Genomic DNA, 13,988 nt, shown 5'->3' on the forward strand with positions numbered 1-13,988 from the left:
TAACTTGTTCAAGACTTAAAGCCCGATATGAAAGAAAGAGCGCTGGCCTCATACTTAACATCGGCTAGTTGGTTAAATCAAAATTGTTTTCTCTATAGCTGATTTTAGTTTAGTTTAGGTTTAGTAAGGTTTTACGGCGCTCGCAATAACTGCATACGGTCATATGAGCGCCAAGGGGGTGGATGTCAAAAGAGAAGTCCAAACGGGGAATCTGCTCACCTCTCAACAACATCATGAAGTCTCCTTTGACTATCAAAGCAGTGCGGAAAAAGGAGTTCACTAGGGACTGACAAACATACAAAAGAAGTAGAGAAAAAACGACGATAGTAAGGATGAAGAAAGAAAAAGCAGCAGTTCCAACTTTGTTGTTCCGGTACAGTATGAGCAAACATTGATAAATCAGCCCATTAACAATTCCACAGTGAATAAGAACATGTTAATGTCCCCCCCCCCCTCTTTGGAAATGGCCTAAATACACCTTCAGTCAGTAGCACTACCCTGGGTTGTTGTTTTTTTTTGGGGGGGGGGATGATTTTAATAATCTTGTAGGTGTATAGACTACCTATAGATATGCAACTTGATGTAGTATGGTACAAGCCCGTTAGGAGATTTAAAACACAAGAGACAGAGCTTCTAAAGGATGTCTTTGTACATAGGTAACCAAAGTAAATCTTTCAGTATTAGGGTCGCTGGTTTCTACTTCTTTCTCTCTTTTTAACCTGGGCAGCATGGTTTTGGACAATTTGGAGTCGATGCAAAAGAATATATTAAAGAATTACGTAAAACTAACCTTGAAAGTACGAGCGATATTCTTAGTGTTTTAGTTGTATTTTCGTTGAGTTACTTTCTTATCCTTCTACTTTTCCGGAGCTGCTGCTCCTCATCAAATGTGTCTGTAAATTCATACAAGTTTGCGTGTACCGAGTCGAATGCTGAGAGAAATGACGATGGAAGCTTTTTGCATATTATTAATCCTTCCGAAGGCATGCCTGGAGAGATGCAGGATATCTTCCTGTCTCAAAAATGTAGTTAGAGAACGCATGGTTGGCAAAGTTTTCTAGCTCGAAATCATAAGGGTCAGTATATTCGGCCAAATTACGAAAGCAAAGAAGTCTTGTAATCCTTACTTTCCTTTTTTTTACGCCTCCGTTGACACAATCTAGATACTTTTGGCGGTGAGATTCAACACTGCCTTTCAGCAACCCAGGTAGAGAGGGATACAACGGCCTGGCAGAAAGACCAAGATACATTGAACTCGAAATCGGATCTGCTGTGTGCAATGGGGAAGCGCTCAACCGGCGACACCATAGATGCCGGCATCTTTTACTTCCTTCTTACACGTTTAAGAGTAACGAAACAGAACAAAAAACACAGGAGAACGCACGTGTATCAATAGCAGACCAGAGACAGGCAAGGTCAGTATGCTATTTGCCTACACTTATCACACGCATCAATGGGCCTGCGCACTGTCACAATTATAGTGACGCTAAGGCCCCTACCTCACTACGACAGTTCGTCCCTGGACTGACCCGTCTGGAGTTTGAAACATTTGAACTTAAGTGTAATGTACCGCATTATTGGACAGGAAATCCTTGTCGCATTGAGACCTGAGCAGTTGTGAATTGCTACAAAATCGGTGGGACAGGACTATCCAACTCCCGGGGTAGCATCGTCTATGATTAATGCAGCGTTATCACATACAGGAGTAATGAAGTCCAGCAGGTCGGGGCTACTCTGGATACATTTCGCCGAGCAATCGCCCCCCCCCCCTCAAAGTGATATTTCATGTTCGCCCTGTGAAATTATTTCACGGGAAGCTTGCCAAAATTTTCAAACATGCTGAAATTTTTCGCGAAGCGAAAAATGAGTCGCCGAGTCAATAACTCGCTCGGGGAAAACTTGGGGAGGACTCGGGGAGTGTCAAAAATAGCTCGGCGTGCAAAGTTGCGTACGTGGCCGAGTGACAGTGACACGCCGACGAGATCTGAATGGTAGCCGTGTTAAATTTAACTCTCTGCGGGTTATTATTGCTCGCTGTGTAAAAATCTTGCACGGGGAGTCTGAGTTACTCAGCACAGCGTGCAAAAGTTGACACGACGAGCTTCGCGCCCCTACCATGTAAACGCACAGCACACTGTCCTTGCCATTATCTACAAATCGACCATCTACAAACGTTACTCTGCCTCCGAAGAAGTCTACAGATACCAGTCTGCACACACCAAATCCTTCTTCATGTGTGTCAAGCCCTGTGCTGTCCAGCCTGCCTTCATGAGCTTTCTCGATATTTCTGCTGCTGCTGCACCCAGTCCTACTCTTGTTGCTTCTGAAGAAGAGCCCAGAATGTCTTCTACCCCAAGATCTGCATCTCCGGTGGTTCCTGTGACTGCCCCCAGAAGGTGTTTGCATTGTGGATGGTGGTGCTAATTTTCTCCTGTAGTTCTTGGAAAAACTCTGGAGAAACTCTGAGGAAGTTTCTGAAGGATGCCACAAAATGGATGTTGATCCAAATTAGATATAAAACTCTATTAGTGTAGTGTGAAGTAAACCATAATACCATATTATTATATACAAGACTAATGTTAAGAGAGAATTATTTTTCTTCTCCCTACGATGTTCAAATCTGTCATTATTAGTACAAACGATAGAGGGAGAGACAAAGACTGACAAGCAGGGAGAGAGAGAGAGAGAGAGAGAGAGAGAGAGAGAGAGAGAGAGAGAGAGAGAAAGAAAGAGAGAGAGAGAGAGAGAGAGAGAGAGAGAGAGAGAGACAGACAGACAGACAGACAGACAGATAGACAGACAGACAGACAGACAGACAGACAGACAGACAGACAGACAGACAGATTTCCGATATTCTGGATTTTATAAGGGGAGGTAAGAATATCAGAATAACAAGGGAAGTAACTTTTATTATTTCCAAAAAAGTAATTATCCAAGAGTGTTATACTCGTATATTTACTAATATCATATTTATCAATTACATATTGTTTTAAAGTTTAATCTTCTTTGATTTATATAGTTGATCATTTAGTATATGTAGTGATAGAGTTATTGTAAACAAAAATTCAAAAAGCAAGTGGGTTTTTTATTGTTTGATAAAGTGACTATCAAATTTCAAAACATTGTAACTATTTCAATTGGTCTTTCATGAACATTTCATTTATTCAGGCTGATATAGGCTTGGGGAGCCGTGTCTTGCTCAAGGTCACACCCCAGTGACCACCCATATAAACCCCGTGTCACCGACACTTGCTTGGCATTATTATTGAGTCTGAGCTCGCTACTCACTTGGCCAATGTCATGTCTTGTGCTCTAGTATCTTTCTCTTTTTCGCCAACTTATCACCATTCCTTACAGCTATGTCCACCCGTTTCATTAATTCTTTTTATTCTTCTCATTCCTTCCTTCCTTTTCCTTCCTCCCTCCCTCCCTCCCTCCCTTCCTTCCTTCCTTCCTTCCTTCCTTCCTTCCTTCCTTCCTTCCTTCCTTCCTTCTTTCCTTCCTTCCTTCATTTTTTCACGCTTTCACTCAATCAAATCAACCAACCTTCATTGTATCTCCTTTCGTTTTTTTTATTGACTGATTTAATTGACTGACAGACTGATTGATTGACTAATTGATTTATTGATTGACTGACTGACTGACTGATTGATTGATTTATTATTTGATTTTCCATCCAGCAACCGGCAAAAACTGTTCTCCTGCCTGAGTCCCCTGACAGCCACGTGTCCTGGCCTGTTAGAGAGACTGTACACTATAGGGGTGGACCTAGAGGCGATGGAAGCGGCGACTGGACTGTTGTGCAAGGATAAAGCAAGTAGGTCATTACCCGTGCACTATTTGCAGGCTTTTGGGGTTCTTGCAGTGTGTGTGTGGTTTTTTTTTCGGGGTGAGGGGGGTGGGGGGGGGGGAAGAAAAGAACTAAACGGACAAGTTTGATGGTGCAACGGGAGAGGGCAGCTTTTCAGTCATTATATCGTTAAGTTGCATTTTGCCCCTTCCACAATGTCCAGAGAAAGCATTTACAAAAAGTTATTTGTCACCATTTCCTCTGACAAAGAAAACAATAAAATATAGTTGTGCCATCTTCACGTTTACAACACCATTTGATTGTCTGTTAGACAAAGGTTTTAAAATCAGAAAAAAGATACAAACACGCACACACACAAACACACACACACACACACACACACACACACACACACACACACACACACACACACACACACACATACACTCACACACACACCACACCACAGACAGCACTCGCACACATACATAAACGCTCACATGCACAATACCTCTCAAATATTATTACCTCTCTTCTTACTTTCTCGGTTGCTTCCCCTTGTAGAGTTTTTTGAAGGCCTGAATTGCTTCACGACCCCAACGTCGAGTGTGACTCAGTGCCGGCAGTCCACGGAGACCAACATGAGGGAGGTACTAGTGGGCCGCTACCAGACAGGAGCTGTGCCACCCTCCAAATACATGGACAAACTCTGCGAGTGAGTTTGTCACAATTTGCTACAACCTCTTCAACCCTGTGAGAGTTATGGAAGAGAGGAAGAGAGAGAGAGAGAGAGAAAAAAAAGAAAGAAAGAGAGAGAGAGAGAGAGAGAGAGAGAGAGAGAGATACTAAGACTGTATTTAACTCAGAGCATTTTATTTTTGTACTGTTACTATGTTATTTGGTTTTTCACAGCCGACCTGGATCACTGGTGGGCTTAAAATCGATCAACCTACCCAACCACCCACCTACCCACCTACCCACCCACCCACCTACCCACCTACCCACCTACCTACCTACCTACCTACCTACCTACCTACCTACCTACCAAGCCATCTATCTATCTATCTATCTATCTATCTATCTATCTATCTATCTATCTATCTATACCACTCATCCAAGGCAGCCCCGTCAGGGTGAAAACAAGTTTTCTCGTGAATGATCTAAATTGTGCAGTAGGGGGCGTCAGATATCTGATAAGTGTCCATCTGCCTCTCTGTTTCCAAGTACTCAAACTATCTTTTTAAAAATCTTCCATCTCCCCCCCCCCTCCTATGTGAAAGGTCAAAACTGACCCAAGTAGACTGTGAGCTGCAGGCCTTTGCCCAGTCTTGTGACCCTGACATCTCCGAACTAAGGACCTCTGTGGAGTGCGCCATCTTACCCAGGCCCTGCAAGGACGCACCGGCCTTTAAACAGGTTTATAACGGTCTTTGCAAGAAGGTGAGAATAGATAGATAGATAAATAGATAGATAGATAGATAGATAGATAGATAGATAGATAGATAGATAGATAGATAGATAGTGTATGGAGAGAGAAGAGAAAGAAGAGAGACAGACGGAGAGAGAGAAGTGAGAGAAGAGAAAGACAGAGAGAGAGAGAGAGAGAGAGAGAGAGAGAGAGAGAGAGAGAGAAATCTGGTCGACGGTTTGAGCGCCACGGATGACTTTCCACTAATTTCATTCCACTTCTGTCATAGCCCCATACATGTTTCAGACGTGTCCGCTCTGAGATATTATCCACCCATCTTTTCTTCTGCTTTCCTCTGCCTTCCTCTGCCTCTACCTCCTTGTGACGTGTCTTGCAGGACAGTATTTGCCAGTCCACGTGATCTTTTGACATGTCCCGACCTGATCAAATTATCATCATAAAGTGTCATTGGTAATTATTATGGTTCCCCATCCCTCTCTTTCATTCGTGGCCCCCATGTATGAGTTGTGCATTGTGTTCCGGCTATATAATAGTCTTGTACGTTGGAGTCTTTGGCAACCTGTTTTCACTTCGATTTTTCTTGTCAAACTTAGTTGTTCCAGCCCTCTTTTTCTCTATACATGCCCCATGAATGCCATCTACTACTTTCTTATAGTCTCGATAGTTGCTTTTTGCAATTTCCAGCGCTTCTTGGTTTGTCTTCTTTTTTTGTCCATTTTTTAAAGCATTCTCCTTTTGAAACACCTCTTGCTCTAGTTTTCTTTTGATATTGATTTCAAAAGTACGGCCCTCACACCCATATAAAAGAACTGAACACGATAAATAATAGTCTGCATACCCTGTTTCAACTATTGACCATGGTAAATGACTTATTTCCAAAAAAATAAATAAATCAAGTACAGAAATATATGAATTCATTCATATCAACTGCAATGAAGTTATAGAACGGACATTGCTACACTTTAATGAAACACAGAGAGAGAGAGAGAGAGAGAGAGAGAGAGAGAGAGAGAGAGAGAGAGAGAGAGAGAGAGAGAGAGAGAGAGAGAGAGAGAGAATAGCGAAAGATAGAGAAGGAAATAGATAGTGCGCGCGCGCGCGCGTGTGTGTGTGTGATTGTGTGTGTGTGTGTGTGTGTGTGTGTGTGATTGTGTGTGTGTGTGTGGGTGGGTGGGTGTGTGTGTGTGTGTGTGTGGGTGGGTCTGAGAGAGAGAGAGGGGGGATGGGGGAAGAGAGAGAGAGAGAGAAAGAGAGAGAGTGAGAGAGACAGAGAGAGGCAGACAGACAAAGAGACAAACAGATAGACAGATAGACGGACAGACAGACAGAAAGACAAACAGACAGACAGGCAGACTGACAGACAGACAGAGAGAGAATATTTATGGAGGGTAAGTGTTATTTCTTTTCTTGTTGCATGTAGGCTTGAGTGTACATGAACTTTATAATATCACGCCAACATAAACGACCAAGGAAAATTACCTCCCTGCGAAATAAATAACGATTTTTATTGTCTTTGTCATTGATCTTGTCATTGTCATTGTCCTTGTGATTGTTAATGTCGAAATCAAGCCTTTTTTCGCTGTTCTTTACAGGTTACCACGCCCACCCCCGTGACCAACAGACCCACGGTACCCTCTGGCGGACCAGGCAAAGTCCCGGGAACGAGCGACGACAACGGCAGTAACCGTGATGATGACGACGACGATGATGACAGCTCTGCATGTGCTGTGGCAATGTCCATGTCAGTAGTGATTGTCTCTGTCGTCCTGAACGTCCTCTGGTGATTGTCAGGTTGACTTACGAACTGGGAACAACAAAAACAATGTCAAGAGCATCATCATCATCATCATCACCATCATCATCATCATCATCATAATCATCATCATCATTATCATCATCATCATTATCACCATCATAATCATCATTATCGTCATCTGTGTTTGGAAAGCAGAGTAGGAGGGAGAGTATTGTTTGAATTTCAGACAAAATAACATAACAATATAACATTTTAAAAATGTGTTTAATAGACACATCTCAACGTTTCGCCTCTTGGGTTTCCTCAGAAGCAACTGAGAGAAAAAATGAATGAGCGCTGTATACTAGCAGGGAAATGTGCCTAACAAAGAGGGTCTTAAGGTTACGTGTGGTTACAGGCTAGACGGAAGTGACTCAGAGCGAGCCAGGCCAAGGGGGCTAATTATAAAGAAATTGATAATAGTCTAGCAAGAGTATCATCATCATCATCATCATCATCATCATCATCATCATCATCATCACCACCACCACCACCACCACCACCACCACCAACAACAACAACAACAGCAGCAGCAACAACAACAACAACAGCATCAACAACAACACCAACAACACCACCACCAACACCACCATCAACACCACCTCCACCACCAACAAAAACAATAATAACAATACCACCACTACAACCGACAACAACAAAACCAACAACACATTTCTAGAGGAGGTGGCTCTGGCAAAAATTCACTTCTTGTGGATCGCAGATAGGAGCAAGAGATAAATTATAATTATTACTGCCTTCGTTGCTCCCTAATCCATTGATCACACACTCCAGAACAACAGCATCATCATCTACAATAGCAACAACAACAACAACAAAAAAGAAGAAAAACAACGAAAACAACAACAAAAACAACCATATTACCAGAAGAAACAAGTGACCAAAAGTAGAGATCTCTGCCTCTTCTGCCTTTCTTGATATTATCTCTTGCTGGCAGTTAGAATAATTGTATCGTAGGTCTGGCATTGAAAGGGTTCCAGTACCAAAAGAGGGTCCATTATAATATTATTACCAAATATTTCCCCAAAGCCAGAAAGGCGAAATTGAAATTGTAAAACAGCCAACATTTCTTCTCAAGGTTTTGATTTAACTTTGCACAAGTCTCGAAAGAGTGAACACATTCTCTGTTGTACGACATACGACTTTGCTACTTAAAATTTTCGTCAAGTACAATGTTTCAAAGTGACTTACTACAATAATGACGCAATTGAACCCTGTTGTAAGTTGACATACGACAATGAATCTTGACGAAATATTTTTGAATAAAGAAGACCAGTTATCAATGCACTGTAACATACTACAGTAGTCTGCAACACCAATTACATGTAATAGCAATATGTTAGCCAAACTTAGTACCAATGTGCTGTATTTTCAAGGCGCGAATGGAATAATAATATTATAAATCGTGTGAGACTGTTAAACAAACATGCCAATGAAGATGTCTCTCAGACATTCTTTATAATTCTTCAGAAGCTCAAAATTTTGGAACTTGTGTGAAAATGGTATGGATTTAACGCCCCTATCAACACTATTGGGTTATTTAAGGTGCGGGACCTCCTAGTTTAACGTCCATCTCTGATAGGACTGATCCAAGTGGGAAGTTCGTGTAAAGTGCCTTTCCCAAGGACACAATGTCGGACCGAGCTGAGGCTCGAACCCCCGAACTCGCAATTTCACGATTACGAGTCCGGTAGCCTAACCACTAGGCTGCTGGAACTTGTGTGGCTTAATAATAATAATAATAATAATAATAATAAATTACACTTTTATTTGTCCCAGAAGGGCACTTTGTTTTACAATGGCAAACATACATACATAAATACATAATTATAAATACGTACATACATAAATACATACATGCATAAATGCATACATAAATACACTCTACTACACAAATACAGAACAGTTTACAAACAATGCCACTGTCGGTCGCCACTGTGCAGCGCCCTGTAATTTGAGCTAGGGTTGTCGTGTCTTGCTCAAGGACACACTCCAGTGATCACCCATCTGATCCCCGTGTCACCGACACTTGCTTGACATTGCTTGAGTCAAAACTCACTACTCACTTAGCCACTGGAGCCCCCAACTTCACAACTAATCAGTAATAACTATTACAATATCCACCCATTGCACCCTAAACGTACAATTACTCTGTTACTAGCTTTGGGTGTATAGTAATAGAGAATCATGTCAACGAACCTCTCTTTTCAAATCATTTTTCAAGCAAATGAATAAAGGAAGAACATAGGGGTGACTGTGGTGTAATGGTTAGGTGCTTCGCCTTCCACGCAGAAGACACGAGTTCAATTCCTGATGCAGACGAGCTTCTTCGTCTTTCTGATGGGATTCGTCCCGCTCAGCCTACATTGGCCCTGACAGGCAGGGTCGGAGTCGCCCTTCTCTAAATGGCCTTAAGTGTTAAAAAGGGACGTTAAACTAAAAACCAAAAACCAAAAGGACGAACATAAGAAAACCATCAGAGTTTGAACAAGTTTCTTTCAATTACAACAAAATTTGACATTCGCCTAGATGACTAGGTGCGCATATTTTGACTAAATGACCAAATAAGACACTTATTAATTTAATATTAACTGGAGAAGCTACTATTTTCATGTCTTATGTTTAACAACTCAACAACCACCTGAAGACCAGATGCACACATTTTGATTAAATGACTAAATAAGACCATGATTAGATATAATGCATTGTGTACTGGCTTTAAACGTTCAGTTTCACAATTCAAGAGGCACCTACATGACAATATGAGACATTGATTAGACATATCCTGTTTTAGAAATAACCATTTTCATGTCTTAAGTTTTTAAAATTGATTATAAAGAGAAAAATGATAAAATGGTACATTCATCTGTATCCCAACAATATATGACTAGTTCATACATGTATGAGTATTTTCTCTGGATCCAAGAAGCTCCAATGTACAAAGTAACGGCAGCAATATGTACTCAAAGTCAAAGTTTAAGAATGATATGGCAATGTGAGATCAATGTCTAATCATATCAAGAAAAGCACAAATGAATTTAAAATCTCCAAACACAATATCAAGCTTCAAATACGCTATGAAGGAGACTTGTATGCTCATAATGTTGATTGTAAAAATATTCAAGAGGTGCAAAGATTAACCGGAACGCTCAACGAAGACAATGCAGGATGCAGTAGTTTTAATTTCTCTGACAAGCCTGACAACATTCTGCCGTAACTTTTCAGTTGGACTGGTGCTCTGAATCTGTAGGATAAGCGACCTCTCCTACGGTTAAACTCTTGTAGAAAGCATGGTGCGCTGTGGGTATGATTTGTTTGTCACACATCGCACGCAGATCTTTGATCTTTCTGAAATCAATTCCCAATGGGGCTGAAAATGCTGGTTTTGGACTCAGGGAAGGATTCATGTCAGCAGACCTTCTGCATCCCCGAAACAGGTTCATTTCCACTGGTCGTGCATTCATGGAATACTTCATAGTGACAATGGGGACAACTTTGCGAACCGAATACTTGCAGATTTGCAGGAACTTGGCATTTTCACGATCAGCGGTCTTGCTCATGTTGATGAACTCCTTGGTTATGCTCTAGAAATCCCAAAAGTCCTCCATCACTATCTCTGTCACTTTATAATGTGGTACGTTTCTTTTAACCCCTTGAATGACTGTAGCCCACTCTTGAATTGTGTACACATTGACATGCTTGCTAGCCGCCTCAATCCTGGCATGAATTGAGTCTCTTTCATTTTCAGAGTGACCTCTTACAAAGAAGACCTGGTGGACCTTCTCAAAATCAAAATTTTAGTGTTGTGCAGTCCAACACACCATCGCCATGAACGGCCGATTTCTGATCTGTTCATCAGCAGAATCTGACTGCAACTTTACCTTTTTAATGGATCCTGACCTATTTAGTCATTCCAGACACTTTATGATAACTTTATCTTGCACGAGGCACTGTCACTAGCGCCAAGTCTTGCCATAGTTTCATTCTTGAGGTAATTGTAGCCTGTCTTGTCATGAAAACATAAATACTCAGATTGTACAAGTAGTTATTCTGATGTCCCAAGTAGTAGATGTCGCCTTCATTTGATTTAGGTAGTGGCAAAACGTCTTCCAGATCGAAGGTCGCGGCAGCAACCGTCTTGTCATTATGCACTTTTTCTTTGATGTTATATTTGTACTGGCGTGTAGCAGAAATTTCCTCGCTGTGCTTCGCATTTTCTAACTTCATTAATTTCTTCAGTCTTGTTTTCACAAGCTGCACATATATCTTTCCTAGGCTCAGAGTGTAAAATACATTTTTGTAACTGGTTAAGGATGTTATGCGTGTTGCCCCCACCTCTTTCCGCTTCGTAACATAGAGTCGGTGTATTTGCTCATTACTCAATGTTGGCGACAGATATTTGCGAGTGCTTGATTTTCTGCAATAATGAGAATCAACCCCCGGGAATGATTCTGTATGGTTCTTAATTTTTTCTTTTTCCTCACCTAAATCTTGTGGTCGATTTGAATGGCGTCCGCTCTCGTCTGCCTCAACAAATCCCACTTCAGTCTTTTCCCCAAGAGCTGTATTAACAGCTGTTTCTGCAATGCTCAAAGTATGTAAGTAGAAACTTTTTACAGGCTGTTGTTTCTTCACCATTGGTGATTAACTTGTAATATCTTGAGGTTCCTTTTGGTCTAACAGTATCTGTACTCCTATACTTTGGCTCATGTTCTCTGACAGTTCTTGCTATGAAATTCCAACGCATCTGGGGTTTTCCAAGGTCCCAAAAAGATTTCAAAATGTCAGTTCCTCGCTCTTCTGTGATTTTTTCATTGTATCTTGATTGCAGCCAACCCCAAGAGATCTCGCTGCAACAGTCTTTACTTTCGCATAGGTAGCATTTCCCTAAACTGTACGAATCCTTTTTCTCCTTTCGTTTATTTACAGGTCTTTTGCGCCTTTCCGCCGTAGCTTGTGTGTCATGATGATTTGTGAGTGCGACAGGACGTTTGTCATCAGTGGATTCTGCCAGAGAGGATGCATTATGGGTACTATGAATGGTCGTGGTAACTTTGTTTATCATATCCTCAAATAAATCTGCAAAGACAAACATATCAGAATGCATGCTACTGGCCTGAGAAGTCCTAGACTTGCATTATCATTTACAGAACTGTCTGCTGGCGGCAGTTCTTCTGTGGGCGTCTCTGAGCTCTGGCTTGGCAGTAGATGCGTGGCTTTCCTTTCACAATACACACTCAGGGGCGTGTTTGCCAGCCACAGTCTTCTCTGAGATCAGACTCCATTTCACAGCCGTTCCTCTGTAAGTCAAAAGACGTACTGATACAGGTATTGTTTGGGTCAATGCACGCCAGATTTTCCAGCGAAATCTATCTTTAGAACTGATTCAACAGAGAAGGCGAGCATTTCAATACACTGTTCCAGCAAGAGGCATAATGTAGTAGGTCAATACAAACTTTATACTTTCATGAGGAAGTGCGTGAAATTCGACATGTAGTAATGTCGTATGTCGACATTAGCTTTTACTTTAAAAAAAAAAGTTTTAGTAGGGGTTTTACGGCGCTCGCAACTGCATAAGGTCATATGAGCGCCAGAAGATTAGAGGTGTTACAAGAGAGTAACGAACATAAAAAAGAAGAAGGGGAGATAAGGACGATAGATGTTTGATAGGACAGAAGAAGCAAACCACACCAGAGCACCCGCCAGCCACCCACTTTTACTTTGTATTAAGTCGTCTTGGTTCAATGTTCACTGACGATATTCTTCGACATTACCTTAATGCAAAATGTTTAATGATTCTATACCCGTACCTTTTTTACATAGAGGAATGAAACCGGGTCCAAAAGATGCGGCTCATTAAACTCTACAACATACTAGGTTTTCATTTTTCTAAATTTTGACGTACGACAATGGTGAATGCCGGCGACGATTTATGCGCCTTCTTTCTCCTTTTCTGGCAAAGACGTAAACAAATAGACAGGTTGTGGAAATACACATCATTTGTTCATCTATAACATAGTGCTCAACAATTTATCAGCCGTTGCTACATATGATACAAAAAACACCCAGAAAAACAAAAAACAAAAAAAATAAAAATAAACAAAAACAAAACAAACACAATCAAAGAGAAAAAAGGAGATTCAAAGTTTCCTCCTCACAAAATTATTATAATTTTTATCATCATCGCTTCTTAACTTTTTCGACTTCATCAACTTCATCATAATCATCAGTGTTGTACAGATAACAGACAATTCAATATATTTATACAGTGCGATGTTCACAATAAAAGATACACATTTTCATCTATCTCATATATTGTCATCAACATTATCATTTATTTTTCGGACACGATGCAAACAACAAGAACAGCAGCAAGAACAGCATTACCAACATCAACAAGAACAAGAATAGAAACAAAAGCAACAGCAGCAGCAACAACAACAAGAACTACAACAAGAACAACAACAACAACAACAACAACAACAACAACAACAACAACAACAACAACAACAACAACAGCAACAACAACCGTAATATGACCACCACATTCACACACCTATAATAATAACACATTTTTAACCCCCCACTAAAATTAACAATAAGAGAAACAAGAGCAAAAACACAAGCAAACAGCATAGCTAAAATAGAACTGCAAACACACTTGTCGACATCATCATTATCATTGTCCTGGAGATGTGTATTAGGAAATAATGTAATGCCCATTTTCTTCCCCTGTGTTCAGTTCATTACCAAGTAATCTCGCTACGATTACGGCACTATATTTTTCTTACTTTGTGTTACCGGAATTTGTTTTATCGTTCAGTAATTTGATTCTATATTAAGTCAAATTACACCAGGATTGTAGTCACATGGCTATTTCCAGTATTGTGTTACTTCTGAGATGCAGAGAGAGAAAGGAAGAGAAGAGAAGAGAGAGAGAGAGAGAGAGAGAGAAT

The 13,988-nt window shown here is 40.9% G+C and overlaps 1 protein-coding gene across 1 annotated transcript in view; it reads left to right on the forward strand.

Annotated features, from left to right (window-relative positions):
* Window positions 1–7,105, forward strand: part of LOC106011842 — a 32,914-nt gene extending 25,809 nt beyond the window's left edge. The window contains exons 5-8 of the mRNA XM_013082881.1: window positions 3,681–3,817; window positions 4,355–4,505; window positions 5,071–5,230; window positions 6,812–7,105. Of these exons, the coding sequence (XP_012938335.1) occupies window positions 3,681–3,817; window positions 4,355–4,505; window positions 5,071–5,230; window positions 6,812–7,003 (640 nt within the window). The 3' untranslated portion in view covers window positions 7,004–7,105. The remainder of the gene's footprint in view (window positions 1–3,680; window positions 3,818–4,354; window positions 4,506–5,070; window positions 5,231–6,811) is intronic.
* Window positions 7,106–13,988: the final 6,883 nt, after the last annotated feature.

Source organism: Aplysia californica, unplaced genomic scaffold, assembly GCF_000002075.1.
Source record: "Aplysia californica isolate F4 #8 unplaced genomic scaffold, AplCal3.0 scaffold00198, whole genome shotgun sequence".
Taxonomy (NCBI): domain Eukaryota; kingdom Metazoa; phylum Mollusca; class Gastropoda; order Aplysiida; family Aplysiidae; genus Aplysia; species Aplysia californica.